The sequence below is a fragment of the Trichoplusia ni genome, chromosome 17, assembly GCF_003590095.1.
Source record: "Trichoplusia ni isolate ovarian cell line Hi5 chromosome 17, tn1, whole genome shotgun sequence".
NCBI lineage: Eukaryota > Metazoa > Arthropoda > Insecta > Lepidoptera > Noctuidae > Trichoplusia > Trichoplusia ni.
This window is the reverse complement of record NC_039494.1, coordinates 3,594,340-3,618,400: the sequence shown is the minus strand read 5'-3', so window position 1 is coordinate 3,618,400 and position 24,061 is coordinate 3,594,340. Positions and strand designations below refer to the sequence as shown.

At 34.8% G+C, this 24,061-nt stretch overlaps 1 protein-coding gene across 2 annotated transcripts in view; it reads right to left on the bottom strand.

The window, feature by feature from the left end:
• Window positions 1-24,061, bottom strand: part of LOC113502318 (calcium uniporter protein, mitochondrial) — a 175,584-nt gene that overhangs the window by 7,113 nt on the left and 144,410 nt on the right. For both annotated transcript variants that reach the window (XM_026883839.1, XM_026883840.1), the window contains 2 exons: window positions 15,440-15,561; window positions 14,111-14,266 (listed from right to left, as the gene is read on the bottom strand). In XM_026883839.1, the coding sequence (XP_026739640.1) occupies window positions 14,111-14,266; window positions 15,440-15,561 (278 nt within the window). The remainder of the gene's footprint in view (window positions 1-14,110; window positions 14,267-15,439; window positions 15,562-24,061) is intronic.

The window sequence follows — 24,061 nt, the reverse complement described above, 5'->3', positions numbered from 1 at the left end:
GTTTTTCTGTCAATGTAACTTAGAAATGTTGATTTTTGTGGAGATTAAAAATTTCAAAGAATGTGATTGTCTGTTACCCTTTCAAGCCCGAACGGCTGGGCTGATTTTGACGAAATTTGTTATGTCATAACTACTTTTATGCGACCTCATTAGAAGAGGATAATGATTTTACAGCTATAACCGATATCGAGATGGGCCAAGCCGCGCGCATCAGATAGTAACATAGATTTACAAAAGTTTCGTCCAAAAGACAAAATCTGCAAGTTATTTACATTGATAACTTGCAGCCCTCAGTAAATCAGCAGATTTCTAGAATAAACCAGTCGTAATATGTCTGTGACATGACATTGCGGTCGAAGTAAAGTTTAATTTAGACACACCTGGGATTCGCTGTGAAAATGAATACCGCTGACGGGCGACAACCGTATGTCAAATATGCAAACAGATTGTTTCAGATTACAGAGATACTACATGCTTTATTAAATTTACAACAATTTTTATCAAAGTAAAATGTTTTAAATTTTTGGGCGAGATTGTCTGCCGTTTTTTGTCTGGCTAAGGAGTTTTATTTTATATTTTTTGTAGTTATAGCGTTAGAGAGCAAGCATGGTGTTCAAAGCTAGCTAGTGTGTTTTCAATGTGAGGAGAGTTCTTTGGACAGAACTTGAAATGTAAATAATTTGATTCGTAGTTTTACTACAGTATTAGTGTTTAATTAATCCAAATTTTTAGGAATCCGTATACGTAGACTAAAAGCAATCCGCCCAACATGTACCAGGCCGTATCTTTTATATCAGATATCTTATATATCAGAAGCGTAATTTAAATACAAATTAAAACGTGGCAAGAAATCTCACTATTAGTATACGGTCCCCTACCTGCAGCAACTTAGTCCCAGTAAATGCATATTCTATGGCCACTTGAAACCCTTATTAATTACTAAGTCCTTTATATTCAACCCTTCTTTGGGCTTGAAAAAGGCAATCGCGTTTGTCCATTAAGTATTCAAGATGGCGGTCTCTTGGTCAATGATTGGCGAATGATTTTTAAAGGTTTTGATTTGAAAATTTTTTTGATTGATTACAATTCTTCTAGGCCTGAACATTTTTAAAACGAACGAGAATAACATTTATGTAGTCTTTGCTAGAATTTTAACACCTCAGTAAGTAAACCGCACACGCATATTGTTATGTTCAGCAAACATTTATATATTCAGCAAAAAAAAAAACAAGGAATATTTTTCCTATATTAACATTGGTAAAACTGCCACAATAACATTCCCTTCAAAACCTTGCTAATTCTCCTTGTAACCGAAAACAGGAAGGTTTTATTCTTACCTACACCTCTTACAACTAAACTTCTTACATGACCTTGAAATAGTTTGTACTTCTAACACTAAGGCTGGTTTCACAGCTGTCCGGGCAGAATGACCTCCCGAGATGTAAACACGTAAGACATTAGAACATCGATTCTCACGATTGGTCCTGTACTGCGTTACCGCATACCCCAGCCCCGCTTGCAATGCTACATTTCTACAATAATTCATTTCAATGTCTACAAATAAGACTTCCTATGGGTGTTTAGGTGCTAGGTGAAAATCAGGTGAATTGTCAAAACGGAATTTCTTTTTTGTGCGTGCACTATTTTTTTACCTTTACCATTGTGGAAATGTAACACACCCACACGCGTACACGTTTGTACATATTTTTTTAAACAAAGGATAAAACTTAGTTCGTTGAAGTGTGGAACAGGTTAAAATCACGCAAAATGAAATTTCTTTTCTATACCCCTATCTATTGACGTTAACTATTGTAGAAATGTCACATATATACGTAAACATATTGCTCTCCTTTTTATTAACAAAGGACAAAGCTTAATTTGTTTACTCGTAATTGTATTTTTTTTTCTTTGATATCTTTTCTTAATTTTATTTTAGTTTCCAGTTTGTAATATTGAAACACAATGTTAATGTAATGATATTGTTTAGGTCTCTTAGTACAGGTAATTGCTTAATTAAACAAGCCTCCATCTACTGTTTTTGCAAATGTGTCAAATGAACATTTTTATCAGGTCTCTCTCACAGCTGTGTAACCAGCTTTATAGGTTGAGACTAACTCCCTGAACTTTCTGTACAAACGATGTTGCAAACTGTTACTAGTTAGGAACAAATTATCGCCTGCGAACACCGGCAGGTGCAACGCCAAAGGCACATGTTACTTAATAGAAAGTACAGTTTTTGTATAAAAACCTTCAATTTATTATTGAAGGCTGTAAAGTATAATAGGTATAAATAGCGAATTAAAATAGAGAGAGTACCTATGCTAGTTTGTTTGGCACGCTTTTGTGATTTTCTAAATACATTAATTAATAGAAAACTCCATGATCAGCTAGTAACTAAGGCTAAATTTTCACACCGTATTAACGAAAAGTCTGAACTATAAAGAAATCCTAAACTATACCGCGATAGATGAAGATGGCGGTTCTATAATAAAAAAAAACGTGTTGTACCAACTACAAAATTATATTTAATTTGCAGTTCTTTTTGTACCTGTGTCAATAAGACGCTCTTTGCAATTACGATTATCGCGGGCACATCAAGCATTAATAAACACATTAACAATTACCCTTAAATACTAGTATGAACTAAAAAGTTAAACTTTGTAAAAGTTTATTGTAACAGCATAATCATTTGAGTGCAAACACTTAGGGGTAATCGTGGTGATCGCGTGCACAAACTACTAAAGGTTAAGAGTATTATTTGTTTACATCGCAATTGTATTTTAACATGAATGCATTCTAGAATTTCCCAGCCAGTTACAAAGCTTACAAAACAAAAGACTTTTAGAGTAAAAAGTAAAATTCATGCATGCAAGTACATATATCACATCACTTGCTCAATGGACGTCGAAAAGAAAACTTATATCTCAACTATTATAAAAAATCTTGATCAGTTGTGGTTTACTCACTTGTATTTTTATCTGGTTATCCCTACTAGCTTTCAACCCAAAGGAGTCTTTAATCATGAGCTGACGCGTACCCGTTTCGCGATTAAAACTTGTCGGGCTATCCCAATAAATACGCGTGTGTAAACCGTTATTAAATAAATAATAAATCCTTATACATATTATAAAACAAAGTCCCCCGCTGCGTCTGTCTGTCTGTCTGTCTGTCTGTCTGTCTATTCGCGATAAACTAGAAAAGTACTGAACGGATTTTTATGCGGTTTTCAACGATAGATAGAGCAATCCTTGAGGAAGGTTTTAGTGTATAATAAGTTTAGGTTTTGTGTAAACTGACGATATTACAGCGATATTAGTTAAACATGTCGGAAAAAATTAAGCCATTCGAGAGCTTTCATCGAGAACGCTGCCAAAACCTTTTGAGTTACAACAAAACAATGTATGGCGGGTTTGTACCTCTTTAATAGATCTACAAAAAAGTCCGCGGTGGTATATGTCTATCTTCCAAGGATAACCCACAATAACCATTTTTATGTGTTTTCTTAATACAGTAAAATTATTGGTTACTTACGAACCTCTTTTTAACAATACAGTATTAATCCTTATCCAAATAAATAAGTTAGATATATTATGCATGTAATGTAGAACAAAATTGCCTTTTACACTACGCCAAAAATGTTAATAGGTAATGAGTTATCGTAATATTAAAATCTCCGCGCGAGAAATTAAAAATCGATGAAACGTAGCGAAGATATCGTTGGCATCTATATACTAATTGTACTATATATATACTAATTACTATGTATATACTATGTATGTACTATGTATATACTAATTGTTTGTTTGATTGTTTGTTTGAACGCGCTAATCTCAGAAACTACTGGTTCAAATTGGAAAAATATTTTTGTGTTGAATATACCATTAATCGAGGGAGGTTTTAGGCTATATGTATATCATCACGCTGCGACCAATAGGAGCGAAGAAAAAGTCATAACTTATATCTTCTAACCACGCAGACGAAGTCGCGGGCAACAGCTAGTAGCTCAATATTATTTTTTGGACCTATAATACCTAATAAGAGATTTTAGAGAACGAAGTAACCAAATCATCTGTATTAACTACAAAGAATTATCTATGTTTGAAAATCACAACGAAAACTTAAGAAATACACCTTTAGCTTCTTAAATAACAAACATCAAACATTACCGACTATACTCTGAACACTATTGTTTTAGACAAAAGTACAATGCATAATATTCAAAGCCTACCTACCAAAATCCGCAGTACCTAAGTCCTATACACATTTATACATAAAAGGAGCAATAACAGAATAACGAGCGACCATAAATACATGAAAAATAATACTTCACTCGAGACATGAGATAGCGCTCTACATTTTACATAGCTGCGTCTCCTTTTCACAATCGCAACGGTCCTGTGTTACAGTTTCATGGTACCGGCCATAGCCTGTTCCCTTTCCCATCAATGCTGTAAAGGACTCTCGCAGAAAACCTCGTTAAAGTCAGACTCATTACCGGGTAACAGGTGAGAATGGTGGAATAAAGGATTTCAGTAGCGAGCTAGCTTTGTACCAATTTTTTATAGAGCCTTTTCTTTATGGTGCCCTGGTACTTTGCAGTTGCTGGTCGTGTAACATAATTATTTGTGTTTTCTTTTACAATACGGTAAATTGTATTATATGCGTGAACTATATACTTAATATTGTTGTACCTGATAAAAAATGCACAATCATGATACCTACTTGGTCTACGATTTTCTTTAAATTTATTTATTTACCTTCTCACACATTACCATTATAAGAAAGCGGACTCAATGCCTGATGCATTCTCTACCAGTCAACCATAGCCTGATGCCGTGATGCAGAGATAACAGTAAGTAAGTTCATAAGCACTTTACCCTACTTTTCTATATATAAGATTAATTGTAGTTAAATAAATACGTATATCTACCAACCAATTTGACATAAACAATCGATCTTAATTACTGAATACAGAGTGGTTCGACAATAACCGATAACGAACCGTAATCCATGATTACAATGTATGATAACATAGTTACCATCAAATGTTATAATTAACGACCCCAGAGCCTGGTCTTACCGCTTGGCTACATAATACACGTCAAATTAATCCATCGGCGTGAAATTGTGATATTGTGTAGGTATGTAGGGCGAATGCGGTACATCCAATTTCTTAAATTAATAAAATTTACGCCCAAATGCCTCATAAAATTAAGTAGTACAGCAACAGTAGGTATTTGGACACCCAAAAACATTATTGTACCGGATTCGCACGCTGTTAAATTTGTCTCTAGCGAATCTAAAAATAAAAAAATATTAAATATTCGTCCGATTCAGGCGAACAAAATTAGGGCGAAACCGCTACTATGCTTAAAGACTTATCTTGTGGCAATGGTTATTCTATTCAATTTAAGAAGTTTTATTTCATTTACTTTTCCATTTTCCAAGAACTCAAACACCCTGTCAAACATTTTATTATAGTAAGACTTCAACTCACACACCCAAAACGTTTTCTATCTTACAGCAAACACAACAAACTAAATTTAATATTTGAGGATCTAAAAGTAGCATAAACCTCCCTCTAACGAATGGCTAAAGCCGAGCAATATAAAACTAAATTATACATCGCTATGCAACTGAAGAAACATGATACCTCAAATTGCAGAGAGCAATTCTTCAACAGTGAAACCGGCAGGAATGAGAAAATGCTTTTAGTATACTGAAAATGTAACTAGACGAATTTCTTTTTATCACAACGAAACGTGGTATTAAATAACGTTAGACATTTACAATTTTAAAATCAACAAGATACTGTTTTGAAAAAAAAATTGTTGTACTGAATAAATATATTTGCAGTTTTAAATGACTTTGGAGAACTATGCCAGTTAACAGGCAAAGGAAATAGAAAAATAATTTTAATCCGAGGTATGGCAACATTGCGATTCCAATTAGAACAGGCATAATCACCGTGTTATAATATGTTAGCGTAGATTTTATGGAAGTATTGAATGACGACCATACAGAAAGTACATCGTTATTAAATAAAATAAATCATTATAAAAGTTGTTACGACTATTCCTATGATTATGTAACAAATATACATAAAATACATATGTATTTATTATATTGGTAACAGACAAATACCTCTAAGGCAGTCTGTTAATGATCACATTTGTCCCTAAAATGTATTTCTCAGTAAATCAAACAACAAAGAATAATAATCATTTAAATTAACTTCTGAAACATTTAAAAGAAGAACATTAGGGATTTCTTTTGTTTTTAATAAAAATGTCCTCAGGCTTGTCTCATTAAAAAACAAAAGTCCACAGTTCGTAATTCAAATTTCCTGCAACAGCAGTTGATGTCACATAATTATCTTGTAACCTTTTTCTCCCAAGTTTCGGTTAGAGGTTCTATTCTCATGGTTGAGGACACAACAGTTGTGAGAGCGGGACAGCGCACTACAAAACCTAGAGCGACGTTCCTCTTCCACATCTCCAATTATATTACTTTAAGAGTTAGGCCCAGTAACAATTAAAATTTCATAAGAGTAGGAAGCGACCCGCCTCGTAATGAGATTAGGTAGTTTCTGGGAACAGTAAATTACCTAAGGTCAAAGGTCAACCCAGTTAACTTACAAACGTTGTGTTAAGTAAAGAGGATTGGTATTAAGTAGAACCCATGTAATTACAACTTTAATTAGGGTCAGATAAATGGTAAGACACGAAAAATACCTTTGGACAAACATTAAAGTAAAGTGGCCTTAGAGTAAAAAAATCATTCCAGTGACATGCAAAAACACAACCAGACTGAGAACAAGCGTCACACGGAAACTTGTCCTTCGTGGGAATCAAACCCGCGGCACGTCGAGCGCAGTAAGTTTCCCCATATACATAAACTATAATATTAGATAGTGAGCCTATGTACCTACGCATACAGATATAGATAAATCAGATATTATGCAAAAAAAACGAGTGATAGTGACAAACGAAACAATACCATATTATAAGTAAAATGAACATTTCAATATTGTCTACAAAATCTTATTTCAATTTCACGGCAATTTGAACCAGACGGAAGATATTGGTATCACAGAGTAATTCGGTTCTGCGAGTATCGCAGTCTTGTGCATTGAACCGAATGTATAGATGCCGGGAGTTCGACCAACGGATAAATAAACAGTAACGAGGTTTAAACCAAGGGTTGAACTATACAGCTTAGAGGAGAAATACCAAATAGCTAAACTATAGACGATGCACTCAATATAAGCTGATTCGATGGCTTTAATAAATTGTGGTAAAATTACGGGATGTTATTTGAAAACGATGAATAAACGTTTCGCTTCGTTATGTGGTATAGTTGACCTCAAGAACCCACTGTGCGAGACGTGTCTCGGATTCGATCCCCGTGTAAAACAGGCATTTTTATCATCCACGATAGCTTGTGCTAAGTTGACTTTGTGCATGCGAATTGAATGTTTGCGAAAACGACACAAGGACAAAATGCCTTAGTGTGGGATATTAAAAAAAAAAAATTACAATATATGTTATTCTGAAGACGATATTCCAAAATATTTCTTACCCATTACACGTATGTATAATGTGAGTTGTATGTACCGCCATGTAGGCTTCAGAAAAGAGGTTAAAACATAAATATTCCTCGAAGCTACACCGTCGCTAATTAAGGCTTAACTTTCAACGTTTATTAGCAAATTGGGAAACATCGTGTTCGAGCATTCTCGAAGCTCCCGTTAAATAAATGAAGACGTTACAGTTAATTTTCTTTTAAGATTCGCCTTTGGAAATGTTTATTATTTCTTTAGCAGCAATTTTCTTTCTAATTACGGGTAAAAACAATGTTATAAATTTTGAGGTTCGGTTTTGTTACTTTTGTTATTTAGGTTTGGAATAGTATCCCAGATTATTGCAAATAATATAGAAAACTTGTATTGCCTGGATCGCCGTAATTTTGCATCCAAAGTTGGCTGGGAGTCGTTTGCTCAACAGTACAATATTTAGAGTAGGTTTAACTTTTAAACGGATCCCATTTCGTATAAACATACCAAATAAACAATATTGCTAAAAATAACAAAGTATAATAAAAAAGAAATCTTCCTACAACAGACTACCTATATCAAAATGTAAGTTACACAAATTCCCGGCTTAGCTCCGGGCCCTACCCCTGAAGTTGTGTGAGTGAGACACAACTATATCCCCTATAGCTCTATCTGTAGAGCGATGTCCCGCTTGCTCATCTATGACAGTCTTACTTTAAAGGTAGTACAAGACCCCTAAGCTCGTTAACACTCGCTAATTCCCTTACTAAGTAACCCACATGCCATCGGTCATATCTGTATTAGGTTTGATGGATAAAGCGTCGAGATTATATCTAAGATCAGACTTCTTGTTTAACGTAAATCTATTAACCAACTGATTGAAAAAAAGTTTGTAAAACAAAAATAGAGGGATAAACTGTTGAGCTAAGCTAGTTTCGGAGCAAGTTTTAAAAAATAATTATGAATATCGGAAAAACAAAAAACTTAAAGAAAACTCGGCGTTTAATTGGCGGACAGATGAGAAAAAGTATTTTAAACTCAATGTTTCAGCTCTTTAGAAAAGAACTTCTCTTTTCTTACGTCTGTCGATGATTCCTGAGGATAACCACCAATAAAAAATATTTGAACATAAATCAAATCTATAATCACTAATGGCATAATCAGAAAACAAGCTAAAAAAGAATTTTTAACCTTGAAAGACCTGCTATTACACTTATACTAAGAACGTTTCGTTTTCATTGAAACTTAGGCGACTTCTTCGTACGACAATCGATAGTAGTCACGCAGAAATTATAGGTTATAAACATGTGATCCACGATTCATGGGCTATGACCTTAAACTGTCTGGAATGAACGAGGTCGAGTAGAAATATAAAGCAATTGACACCTTCCTGAAATAATTTAGGCTATATTAAAATACCAGTGATGCGTCTTGGTGTTGCTTATGTTTGCATCGCTATAGAGATTTTTTTCTTCTTTTTTGGTCGTGGCCCGACATGTAGTGCTGGTCAAGCAGATGTTATGTTCAAATGATTGCAGACTCTAATGGGGGCTCTTTACACCCAGGAATCAAGAAGGAGGCTAAAATGAAAAAAAAAAGTCAAGAAGGAATACCACGGTCGCTCAAACCGCGCGAGAGCAATCCCGTAACTGTGGATGAGGCAATTGAAGGGGTGTTTTTAGTCAGCAAGAGTTCGACTTATGCAAATGCCGGCGTGGTTTGAAGATACCAGCTTTTCACCACAAACAGCAAAAAACGGTATAAAGAAAAGTAGCGCACTGACATGAAGTCGTATAACATCTTCCTAAATAGTGAAAATACGGAGATAAAATATATCAAAAAATACAATTTGTTGATATTGTGTTTTTGTTCAATTCCAATAAAATTTAGTCCAATTGCAACTATTCGTTAATAATTGCTAAATTGTGATAGAGATGTTGGCCTTTATACTAATTAGTGGCTAGTAAACGACCGTATCGGAGCGCGATGGCGCCATTAATATGCTAAGTACTGCTCGTAATTACTGCTCACATCATTCGTCAGACTGTTTTATTGAATACTATGGTATTTAAGGGTTTAATTGTTTCACCAAATCTATATTCTTAAAATACGGAGTCTAAAATGTACTCATACAGAATGCTTGTTCTTTTGCAGCAGGTAGACTTTCAATTGACTCCAAACAAAGGCATTTTGCCTTTTCAAAGTTGCCAAACATACACAAGGGGGACAAGAGGCAGCACCCCGACACGCTGGACAGACCAAATCCGCACCACTCTTGACACAACTGTCCATGATACGTAAGAACGTCTCAGAACGAATGATAACGACTCGAGGAAAAGGAGGATATCTCCAACAGGTACTTTTGATATAGTAAGACCACGCTTGAGCATTTGCAGGAATATACGTTCAGCATATTCTTCTCTTCCTTATTACATAAAGGCTTTTAAGCCTTTACATACGGTAATAGTTTGATTTTGTTGAACATTCAATCAGGTCCGTTTGAAGTTGAGTTTCGAACCCTAAAAAGCGGTGACTTGAATTAGTATACCTTTTGAAACTAATATAAAAAAGTAATTTACAGTGAGTTTGTGCTCAAGGACAAAATTGATGTAAATGTTCGTTATAAATTTGATTGAATAAAATTGATTGCAGGCTAAACTAAGATTTAACGGAGCACTCAACAAAGTGAGGTCCTGTGGCTTTGTTAATCCTGATTTATTTGCTTTGTTACTTGACGAAAGCCGCCGTTGCGTTAAACCGCGACTTAAAACATTTGGAAACTGCTTCTTGTTTATTTATCTCAGTATTTGAGTGGTGATTTCAATTGATTATCTTTTAAAGATAAAACAATCTGGCACTATAATTACTTTAATAACAGGAGAGGGCAAAGACTTTCCTGCCCTGTTTTTTTTCCGGGGAGTCGCTTGAATTAAGATATACCTAACATATTGAATACTTTTTGTAAGTACTGCATGACATGTTCTAATCAGAATTTTCGTCCCAGAACAAAAACTCTTCGAATATGAGACTTCACAAGTTAAATTACTTTGACCTTTCTTATCGATGTGTTTTTCCCATCTATCTAGCCCAAAAGTTTTAGTGATTCCAATAAAAGTTCATACAAAAGTTATTCTTCCGTTAAAGTAATATTTACTGAAATACAAACACGAAAATTATTATTAATATCTATTCGGTTCATCGGTTTTATTGTGGAATAGCAATAACAATATATTACGCTACGCTTCGTTAAATTCATTATTTGTGCTTAACGTTTCCTATGTGAAATCGTCATAAATAATGTATAGGTATTTGGGTTACAGAGACAAACTACATATTTGTTACCTATGATTTTACCGGCGATTTTCAGGTATAGGTAACTCTCTTAGATTTCAATCTATACCTATAGCAAATCATACTAAAATCGGTTAAGAGGTTCAGCCTTAAGTAAAAAACAGATAGACAATGTTACTGTCTTATGTTCATAATATTACTAGCTGCCCGCGACTTCGTTCCCGTGGGTAGAAGATATTTATAAGTTATGATTTATACCTGCCCTATTTTTTTCACATTTTCCTTTGTATCTTCGCTCCTACTAGTCGCAGCGTGATGGTTTATACCCTAAAGCCTTCCTCGATGAATGGTATATTCAACACAAAAATAATTTTTCAATTTGGACCTGTAGATCATGAGATTTGCGCCTTCAAACAAACAAACAAACTCTTCAGCTTTATCCACGGTGATTTTTTAGTCGTCTTACAAAAGGAGCCCAGTTCATGTATCCGACGTAAAATACCCCTAGGCGCGATTATTATTTTTTTATCATCAACTAAGATAACGAGTACGAAAAAAAATTAAACAAGAGAAATCTGAAAATACTCTTAAAATGATAAAAACGCCGCCGCCCGCGCCCCTCACCATTGTTCCAAGGCTCGGACCGCGATCGCAACAGAGCATGTTTCTAAAAAAACTACGAATTGCATCATAATATTGAATAAAAAATTCATTTTAAATTAATTCAATTCTCATAAATACCTATTTTTTTACATGAACGTGTTCTATATAGATATAGATAAGTGTGAATTTTCTTACACCTTTGTAACTTAAAACGTAAGAAAAAGTCTGTTTTTATAACAGCGTATTTCCTTGATCCAAAGCGAATGTTTGTTGATATCGTGTGTGGTTTATTAGTCATAGCAATGCTAGAAAGTCGGTCAATTTGAATATCTCGGTCTCTAAGTCCATCAGATAAGTAATTACGGTCAACTAGTCGGCACTCTCATACCTATATAAGAAATAGTCATTAAGCAAATGTATTAAGGAAAGTTTTCAACGAAGGAAAATGTTTGAATTAATAACATTTAAGCGTTCGTCACAATTTTCAATCACGATTTTGTTTTACCCAAACCTATGGTGCCAGACCTGGTCGATCATCGACTTTCGAAACTTCCACCTTCGCCAAAGAGTTATGAAACGAAGCACTCTCGGTGTCAAGTTAAAAAAACGAGATGAAGGATGTCGGTAAAAAGGCTGCAAGGTTAAAATGAAATTGGTTGGGTGACATCTGTCGATCATGGACAGTGAGCATCGAAGGTCAACACACAATAGGAGCCAGCAGATGGACGACGTTGACATTACCGCATGGGCTGGTTCCAAGTTGTCCAGGATAGCTGATCCCAGAAGGAGGGAGAGGCCTTTAACCAGCAGTGAGACAAAATATGCTACATTAAAAATGTTTTTTTTAAATACTAAAAAAAACACCTTGTTTTGGAAGAGAACATGATTCCTTTTGCCAGAGTAATAAAGTTCTTACTCTTTGATGAAGATTCCAAATTTAGACGAAAAGATTACGTATATCGGCCATTTACTTCATAACGTTTTGCGATGACTCTTAAAAGAGAGAAAACGTGCCGGAGAGTTCCGAAGGCGGTTTGGATTTGCCACAAACCACAATAATTATCTTTATCCCTAAAGAATACCAAAAAATCTTTTTATTTTTAAGAAATAAGTACCTATTTGCGGTGAGTGGTGAATAAATTATAAGATTTTTCTTGTTAGTGACGATATTTATTCTGTGCAGTACTCATATGTATAAATCAAAACTATAATAATTAGTACTTGTAAGTCTGTAAAATATATAATAACATCAAACTGTAAATGACCAACTGCAAAAGGCCTCTTTCCATATAGATGAAGATTGAGCACTGATTACAATGAGCTCACTCAAGCAAATACACTAAACGGTATTCACTACAAATTGGCTATGTGGAAAATTAGTTTAGCCCCGACTAAACTCCTCTAGAATGTAAATGCACGTCATACTCCCAATTCGATCGAGGGCTGACCACAAGCACACATGATTTAGCTGGAACTATGGGATTAATCGGAGTACTATTCAATAATGGCGTCTAAGGACCATTCATCCATGCCTTGGCTTTCAGCCAATTGCCAATCAAATCGTTTGTCAAGTGCAAACTATATCTAGTGTTGACGCTGTAGGTTTAGTTTACCTTTACACAATAGTAGTACCTAATGAAACGTGAAATTGGTCTTATATTGGCTTGATTATAAGTTTCGGTCTTACTCGAGGGTGTAAGTACTGCGTATGTACATTTGTCTGTTCTACATTTTACTAATAATCTTGTTTAATTTTAACTTCGTGGAAATCACCCGAGGCTGGGAGGCTGTTTGAGGCAAATTTGTATACATGGTTTGGATATAGGGTTTAAAACTTTACCATAATATAATTTGGTAAATCGTATAATTGGAATAATAATGGGCAAAGGCAAAATTAGTCGATGCCAGAAATAGCCGCCAGTGTTTTGTTTAGAATACATACTTCCAGTAGATATATCCCTTCCTACCACAGCTGCGAGAGCCTCAAACTGTATTAAATTTAGATCCCAAACTTAAGAAAAATTATGATTTTCATTTGAAATAGACATCTAAGTATAACCAGGTACACCTAAACTTGTACAAGTGTACACAAAGTTGTATTTCCCGCTTCCCTAAAATAGTAAGTAAACCATTCCACCGCGACTTTAATTCGCAAAGCAAATTGAAACTTATTGTTAAACAAAGTTTAGAGCCGTTTGCCCTGAAAGGTCTGGGGATTGTGGTTTCACAGTTAATGCGTTGAAGCCACTGACTTGATGCCAGAAGAAATAATGAAATTTCAATATTAATGTGCTACCCCTCCTGGTATTTAAGCACCGCTATTTGTGGTTGCAAGTTTGACGCTGGTGAATAAATAACTCAATCTTCTTTACTGTTTTAAGGGAGAAGTTTGTTTAGCTTTTACAGTCTTCAGACTATCTTGAAAGGGTGATTATGAGGAGAGTTATTTTAAAACTTTGTTCCTTTTTGTCAGATTGAGTCAATCAAAATTAAGTAGAGACAGTATAAATACTGATTTAGATTTCATGTTAGGCGTAGATATATCTCATGTTTAGTCATCAGCGCAATAAAGTCCATAATCGCATAGCACCAGTGAAGGCCGTCATCTTGATTATAACACGTATGTGTGTTAAGAATAAGGTCTATAATCGTTTAACTGACCTGTGGCGGGGTCTTGACGTAGTACTCTGTGTCGTTGATGATGAGTCGGAAGTCGGTCTCCAGCAGCGACTCGATCGTGTCGCTGGCGGCGATGCGCACGCGCTCGTCGGCAGCGATGGCCGCCGCGCGCTCCACGCCGCGATCTTCAGCCTTCACCTGTAGGAATATATGTAAGCTTTAATTAAGTGCGTCCAGGCTATATCCATCAATCCATCCGAAATAGAGTATTTACGGATAGGACTCTTTTTACAAATTTAAAATTTTGTCAATTTTTTCTACAAATTATTTTCATTAAATTTTCGTTTTATTTTAAGGTACTCATAAGTTGATACTTTAATGCTTTGACATTTTCTTGTTAATGGAGCGTCACAATATATTTAAGTTTAGAAAAATAGCTGATTGAATAACATTAATTCAGAACAGAAAACGAAACCCAACCGACCAGATTTTAAGGCAGGACGGGTACGATTACTTGAAAAAAGATACTCATTTTGTAACTTACAGCAAACATCTAAACATACTGTGAATTCAAAACTTTAGATAAACTATCAAATTAACTCCCCAGTTCAATCACTAATACTAGTAAATAACGATGATTAAAACTTAACACACATCGACTTACACGGAATCTCAGATTATTTATCTCTACCCTCGCTCAGCAACTTCCGTCATTAATCAACAAGATGGCCGAACTTGAGTAATAAACGTAATTATCGTCGATATCCGAAACCCGATGCCTTCAGAGCTTCTGCTCAATTTATTACTGAAACCTATACCATGACGTATCACAATAAGACTGTTGCATTTGTCAGAGGGAGATGGAAGACTGTACTACGCGGTTCGACATCTCGCTTCAATTACAGGAAGGACGCTTAGTTGAGAGCTCGTAGTAGGGGGCAGAGAACTTTCAAGGTCGGAAGTATCAATTGGTTATCAATCAAAAAGGTTTTAGCTATTCTCTTATTTGTCAAAACTTCCTGAAATGGGTCATTAATCCTTCGCACTTAACGATTTTTATCAAGTAATATAATATCCTGATGTATTAAAAAAGGCTACGAATACTGCAACTTTCTTATTTCTTTGCTAAGATCTTGATTGAAATAATCTATTCTATAAGTAGGATATACTATCACTTTTACTCCTTTTTTTGACAACGCTGGAGTCGTCATTTCCTGTCTAACTACCCTCAGAAGAAACTCAGGGACAGCATTCTCTTAGAAAGTCCTGATAATTTTAAAATGCAAATATGGGGGTAAGTATATTTTGAACATCCTAGCCTTCACCCACCAGTATGATAAAACATTTTTTTTCGATTTCCCATAATCTTACCTGTTCGAGCAGATCGCCAACGGTCTGCGAGACCGGACGGAGTGTAAAGCGGCATCGCTCCCGGCGCGACGGCAGCGGCACCGTGATCACCGGCAGACCGCGCCGGTACGTCACCGTCACCTCTGTAACAAATTAAAGGTAATTATCTAGTATGCGAATACGATACAGAACATGTATGGAAATACCTTGTCCGTCGGTTCAAGGACATATAAGTGACTTTATGGAGAAAGTCAAACGATTATTTTTTTCCATAAAAAAAAACAACTTTTAAATCACCAAAACTTTAAGCATCCTTAAAATAAAAATTAATAGATGTAAAAAAAATAAACGTTTGTATATGTCAATTTTTAACAAATTTTGACAGTTTTTAAAGGTTTAAATTGTATTGTCATCGGGTTTGAAGCTACCCTGAAAATTACAGCCTGCTAACTTATCGGGGAGTGCCTCAAAATTGAGTTACAAAAATCCAAACAAACAAGAATATAAAAAAGAGGGAAAAATAAGTCTACAAGAGAACTGTAATGACAATTTAAAATTAATAGATCTAAAAGGAGTGTTTTGAGTATATAGGCCTTTCCTTTCTCAAAACTGTCTTTTCTATTCTAACCTATCTCAAAACAGAGATGACTAATTAAGACCTCAATCGCGCAGCCGCGCTGTCTTTGATGTACGACTCAACTTTGTATAATCACGGATTGCAACCTTGATTACATCTATTTTCTGCGCAGAGTCAGAAAAGACAGAGAAACTCAACTTGAAAAAGATTCGACATTAATATATGCATTGTTTCCTTACTCTTGAAAGAACAAATACAACTCAATTAAAACTTGTAGAGTTTCGTATGTAAATTACGAAATTAATAAATATCAAAATATTGAAGATAAAGGAACAGGCATGGACAGGAACCTATAAGGGAACAGGCATGTGCCCAGCAAGTAGTCGCATTAAGGCTTGTATAATTACATTATAATAATTATTAATTTTAATATTTAAAATATTTAATTATACAAGCCTTAATGCGACTACTTGCTGGGCACATGCCTGTTCCCTTATACTCGTAGGGAAGGTTAAAAGCATTGATCACCATGTTAGGCCACTGCCGGTTAGCGATATCAGATAGCATAAAGTTGCTATTCAGGTTTCCTCAAAATCTCATCCTATACCGTTTACCAAGGGTATCTTATAATAATTAAGAAAGTACTTTGAAAAAGTCACATTGATGATCGAATCTACTAATCCGTACATAGAACCGCGTATGTGAAATTTCTACCGGCTAAATTAAACTCTGAAACTATTAACTCCCAAACATCAGGCCGAAAATTGTCACCTTTTTACCATGCCCTGGTAAAGGCCCGTACACACACGAGCACTCACTCCATCCTATTGAACCGGCTTGCGTCTTGCATGGAGCACCCTCCGGCTTATTGCCGGCTTTGTCTTAGCTCAAGCACCCGAAGTGGCGGTGAACACTAGAGGAGACGTCGATAAATGAATATTAAAGTTGTTTGCCTTTGCTACAAGATGATGGTTTAGACGTTTATAGTGTGAAGATGTTTTTGGGGCATCATGTCTGGGAATATGACATATGGTAAGTGTATTAAGAGTAAAATTTTGAGATGGGCAATGTTTGACCAAGCAGCTATTTTGTGAAAAGGAATATTTTCTAACATGGCAACTCAGTATATCTCAGTATATCTTAGTCTATCTCAGTATCTCAGTATATCTTAAAAATGAACCAAAGAAAGCTGAAAATTCTCGCGTATTTATCAGGATTGAGACGGCGGTTAGATGCGAAACTAGTGGCTCAATCTCGCAAATACGCTTAAGTAGGTAGTATCATTTAATCACGAAACATTCTGAAAGTTATTTGCAATGGAAAAAATAACCACACTTAATAAATTAAGAGCTAAACAACTGCAATGAAAATTACAAGACCGACACCCTGAAAAGGAGACATCCACCTCCAGATAATTTGCAGAAAAAGGCAAATCTAATATATAAAATTCCCGTGTCACGATGTTAGTTACCGTACTCCTCCGAAACGGCTGAACCGATTTTTACCAAATTTTGTATACATATTGGGTAGTTCTGAGAATAGAACAACATCTATTTTTTATACCCATAAGTGATAAGGGTTGCTCACAATAAAATTTTTATTTTTATTTTTTGGACGAAATTTTTTGTTTTTATTTTTTCATAATGTGGCATTAAAAATACATACAACTAGAAAAAAAAAATCGGCAAAACAACGTTTGCTGGGTCAGCTAGTTGTAATATAAATTCAAGTAAGTCTCCAAGACAGAGCTGCTTCCATAAGAATCGAGGCAATACTTAAAAGAACACTTCATATCCTGTCTAAGTTCCATTGCTTCCTGTTCAAACACGAGAGGATCTCATCAAGCATTGTTCTCATTGTGGCTTTTGTTTAAGACAGATACAAACACTTAGGTCTGGCTAAGATGAGGGAAACAGACAATGATTAAACACCGTAAATAGGCGAACGGATTTTAAGATACGTGTTTTTTTAAGTTATGAAATGTAAAGAAGTGAATCAATTTTCAGATTAAAAGTTGAATGTATAACTTCCACCGAATTTCTAAAACAGATATTTGTTGTATCTAAAACTTATTTGTATATCTTTAAGCATAATTAAGAGTAAAACAAGTCCTTAGTAGTATGAGAATAAGGTTTAGAATAAATCTTTGCGAGACGCGTTTTTACAAAATATATGTGACACATAAAAGTAAACGTGAATCCTTAACAATATTGTAAAGTTCTTTAGTATGTGCTTCACTCGTAGGAGTGAGTCATAAAGACCTTAATGTTGCCACTCTATAGAATGTTTTAATGGAATAAAAGGGCATTCAATGAACGGAACCCTTTTTACACTAGAACGAGCTGAAAGCGAAACTTTTCAGCGTTATGGCTCACTTCCTTGTTGTGAATTTCCCGACGCTATTAGTGAAGTTTTACTTCTGGAATATTACACTTAATTTTTGTTATGGTTCTGCACCCAAAAGATATATAAATGGAACCATGATAAACAATTTAAAATGAACTAATCCTTAAGCGCCGCATCACTTATAATTACGGATAATTAGGCGATCCCGTTAAATACTCGTGAGTAAACCGTACTAACACATTTTCTTTGCAAATTCAGTTATTTTACTGAGACCTAACTCTCACTAATAACTTGAACTTCTTGTTGGAGAATAGTTGTCCAGACCCTTAAATTGTTTGCACATTTTTGATGAGTTAATTAATTTTATCATGCGGTAACGCCATGGGCGTGGTGTACAGTGGTTTTAAGTAAATAGTTTCATTATACGCGAGCGGACACAACCTGATTGTCCGCACGCTCCACTTAGCGCGTACAATTATGCGCGAAAGTGTTAAAAAACTTAATTGTTATCATTAATAAATACCGATTGATGATGGATTGTTGATTGATTGAAAGGCCTTTAACATAGCGTTAAAAATACAGGTTTTTGCCTTGTTATGGGACATCTAGCTATAGTGTTTAATAGTTTAGTATAATTTTAAGTAAGTAAAATTGAAAATTCGTTCTTACAGGTAAATTAGTATTACATTCAATAGGTAAATCAATATAACACGATAAAAAAGGACAATAAACCTTATCACATTGTAATAAAGGTGCTGTCGGTATCAAAGTGTTGCCTAATGTAAGGTTGTCTGTTCTAGCTGTCTGTGAGGCTTACGGAAGGATGAGGTTCTGAAGCACCTATTAATTATTCGGCTTACATCACACAATGGAAACTCGAGCCCTTCGCTACGGAACCAACTGTTGCGTGACGAAAGATTTGAATAGCGTTTTACATTTGAAAGTCACGGGACCATTCGAGTTTAGTCTCCGCCACTCTTGCTTAGCGTATCATGTACTTCATTATAAATACAAATAACTATTTGTTGCTATGAGATATATTCAAAAGAGGATAATGTTTTTTTGCAAGGGTCTTGAAAATGGAGGATTTTTTTATTTGTTGGTCCCATAAAAAAAACAAATTTGGATAAGTAGGCTTAATTAAATGAATAAATGCGGACAACATCACATACATTGTTCTGAACCCAAAGTAAGTTGCTAAAGCACTTGTGTTATGGAAATCAGATCCAACGAAGGTACCACAAACACCCAGACCCGAGACAATGTAGAAATAAGAATTTTTACATTGACCCGACCGGGGATCAAACCCGGGACCTCAGAGCTAGCGACACCTTGAAACCGGTGCGTACGCCACTCGACCACGGAGGTCGTCAATTGGAAGTCAGTTTCATATTTTTGTGAACAAAAAATATTCTACACTATAAATTTACATAAAAACGGAAATAATATTTACACATTTTTTTTTTGTTTTCACTAGTTTGATTAGTTATTCAGATTTTATTCACTACAAAAACGAAAACAATTAATTTTTCATAAGAAGCAAACTGAAAGAACTCTCTATAAAAAAAACACCGCAAAAACCTTGTATTTCGTCAAAATTAATGCTGAATGAATTTTTAACAATTGCGCACGCAACTGTACAAAATACTTTGTTAAACTTTCAAGCAGATTAATCGTTAGAAAGAGAGGTACAATATTTGTGGTGTTTATAACAAGCGATTAGCGGTGAACGTTAATGACTTAACTAACGAATAGAAATTCATTGTTTTGCCTATACGTTGTGGTAAAAAAGGTTGAAAATTTAGGTATTTTTGACAAATTTCTGGTTTAATTTAAAAGAATTTTCGGACTTTCACTTAAATATTTTTTATAATTAAACCGTAAGTAAACAATCTGTTGGGAATTACGGAACTAATGCTCGTCATTTTCCCAACAGTGGGACATACATCGGCTGTTATCATGCCTAATGAAAGTTTGACATTAGATTGTAATAATTAAAGTATCACTAATTATAATTATTTATTTACGCAATGAATTAACTGACCCATGCATTTCGTAGGCACGTTATTTTGTTTTTAATTAATGAATTCTAACAATAAAGTTAATCATTGGAATAAATTAACTTTAATAATGCGTTACTAAGTATTTACACACTTTTTATTTTTCTGATATTTTTACCGCTTTTATGAATGAATATAATTGACTTTTAAAATTAAAATATTAATTTGTTTGTTTTTAATAGATAACTTTAAATTACATTACATTTAAAAAGTTTTGCAATAAGTTCGGTGAAGCAATCAAAGCCTGCGCTTTGGTTGAATGGAGTATCACGCGCGATAAGAAAAATAACTAAAGTGAAGTGACTTTATAAACTACAACTAAAATATAGCTATAACTTTGGGACTTAGTATGTTAATATAAAAATTCTAAAGTAGTAAATTCATTTTAAAATTATAATATTTCTACACCTGATAAGGTAGTATAATACCTATGTGAAACTATATAAAATTGAGTCATCTGTATGTAATACCATGTGCTAAGAAATAAATGATTATTATTATTATAAACATACATTCAGAATGTTAATAATTCTAAAACTGTTCTACTGACATACAATTACAGGTCAAGCTAAGCTTGATATTGGGCGACCATCAAGGAGGTCATATAGGCAGTCGCTCTTTGTAAAACACTGGTACATAGCTAAATCTAATTAGACTGTAAGGCAACCCCAACCTATTTGGGAAAAAGCTAAAGCTAAGATGATAGCATAAAATAATTCACGGGAATTAAGTATTATCCATCTACCGTTCCAGGAATACTTGGCGAAACCCCATAAAATAATGACAAGGGCGGTAAATAACGAAATAAATTATTTACCAGCCACAGGTGGTCGGTATTCGACCCCCGGAGCCTACTTTGCGGTGTATTCATATAATATCTTGTACAACAAACGTTAAATTCCCTTTGAAACCGTTAATGTATTTCAATATTATGTTTTACAGGGGCTCTCAACCTTTTTAAAAACGAATTAACAAACTACGACAATCGTATCCAGAATTTTTTGACAGAAAATCAATGCTTAATTCTAGTCTTTTAGACCATCGCCTTGCTTTTGCAGGTTAATACGAATTATCACAATAAACATTAAATACATTATTTTAATAGGAGTAATTTATTGTACAAAGGAATTTCCAGAGGTCATCATTTCGAATTTCATATGCAGAACCTTGAGTTTATTATAATAATTATACATTTACTTATGTAATGACAACAAAATAGAGTTCTACGCAAAAGAGGCCTCGTTATTATCCACACAGAAGGCTTACACTTTTTTAAATCACATTAAAGTAGAATATTTATGAAAATACATTCATTATCGACACGCACCTTGCCAATACAATACATTGGAACGATTCGATCAGCGTAAACGCACAAAGAAAAATCGAACTTATCTAACTTGTCGACTCGAGTCTAACCCGCTCTCGCTCTCGCTGCCTCCTATGATACACGCCGCCATACTTGCTATGCGCATACGCAGCGCTGGCGACGCCCGCAGTGGGCAGACGTTGTAATTGCCCTGTCACTTTCCTAATTATCATCGCGTTGTCCAACGTTTCTCTCCAATGTTTGATTTATAGATATCACTTTTGCATGCGACGTTACACATTACGTTTTTTTTAATAGATATAATTTTATCTATAAAGTTTTGATTAGATTTTTTTCTGGTATATGAGATCATATTGATAATTGAAATATGTTACACGCGATGTAAATAATGCGTTTGCTTGACGGCCTAATAAGCGCCGCACATCAATTGTTTTCATTTTGCATCTTTATAATCTTAGTTTGAAGGATTATAGTAAATAAGAAACGATAGAAGTAGTAAGTCTTTGACTGCACAGATAGCCAAGTGGTTGATTTCATCACGCCAAACCCACTATGCGCGACGTGTTGCGGGTTTGATCCACGCGTTGGACAAGCGTTTGTGTGATCCTCGAATGCTGAGTCTGGGTGTATTTGTGCATGTGAATTGTATGTTTGTGAAACCCCCGACACAAGGATTAAATTCCTCAGTGCGGGAGCCGTTTATTAAAAAAGTCTTATTGTTTGTCAGTATGCGTATTGCAATTATACTGACTGTTTAAGGTCGTATAACTAGCTGGCTTACTCTAGCTGGTCGCTAAATAGTTCAATTTAAATTATTATTTTTTGTTTAAATTATTAAAGTTCTTTATTGTCGGACCAATCAAATCACTATTTCATAGAAAATGTCAGTATTATACGTTTTGTTACGTTACGTTTGACAACAATTTTTAAAATTAATATAAATCTGTATGCGACCTATCGGCGGGAATTATCAACAGTTCACGCAAATCCACCTCCAAAGCCTATCAATAAAGCGATTTGCATTTATATTCATTTTCACGTTTGTAATCCCGGTGGAATTGATACGTTCATCCTTCGTAATCCCTGGCACTTTGGCAAACTGGCAAATGCTTTCAACAGGAACCCTAGAATTATTTTTATTAAAATTATGTTTATAAATCAAAACATTGACTATGTAAAATATGAGGAGTACAGCTTCTGTCAAAAAAAAAGTTAAATTTATATAATAAGATAATGCAGCCTCTCTACGTTAGATATGATATTCGGCTGAATCCAGTGAGACTGGAAACTAACCTTAACACAGTTAAGCTTATCAACCGACTTCAAAAAAAGAGAGACCTCAATTCGTCAGTACCTTTCTTGTATGCATTCCAATATCACTCAGAACTTCAGAACGGAAGTGCCAATATTTTCTCATATGAAATGTTTCATACTGGCACAAACTTAGCTTAGAGAAACCTAAAGTACTACCTTATTACTAACCTAAAGTACACCAGTATTACCTTAAAAAATCGTTTCGTGTTTCAATGACGGAAAATTATAGCTCTCCGTAGCGATTTTGAGTACGTATTGCAAACAATACCTGTGTAAATGTCACACCTTACTTCGCTAAGTTCAAAGGTCCCTATATTTTTAGCACGAAGGCAGCTGAATCTCCAATATGTTAATCTTATTTGACAGCTCCAGAAGTGCCATGATAAACAGAGATTATGTTTTTAAATGTTTGATCAGGAAGGCGATGTAGGAGATAAGCGCGCACGTGTTTTGTGTCTCATATTTTTGTATTAAAGTAACTTGTATGTTTTACATGTCAATAAATAAAATAATTTAATAGTTTCGTATCTAAAGGGTAAAACGAAACCCTGTTAGGTGCTAAGACTTTGCTGTCAGTACGAATGTCAACAGGATGTATCTCATGAATCTTAATATAACCTTTCATAACAGATATGAATCGTAATATACCTACATTAGGGTATTGTATTTCTGATGCTGCTATAAAAGCAAATAATTCAAGTAATCGAAGTTTAGCAGTGGTCATAATTTAGTTAGATGGTGACCAATGTATGCTTTGTTTTGTCTTTAGAGACCAACCAATCAACTTTACCAGCAAATCTATGACCGTAACTACCGTCACTTAACCTAGATTTTTATTTTTAATATTTTTAAAGACTCAAATCTGTGAAAACTGTCTAGCTATCACGGTTCATGAGATCATCTGCACATCTCTTGGATGGATAGACAGACAGATAGGCAGACAGCCATACGGACGGACAGCGGAGTCTCAGTAATACGATTTCATTTTGACCCTTTGGTAACAAAACCCAAAAAAAGAC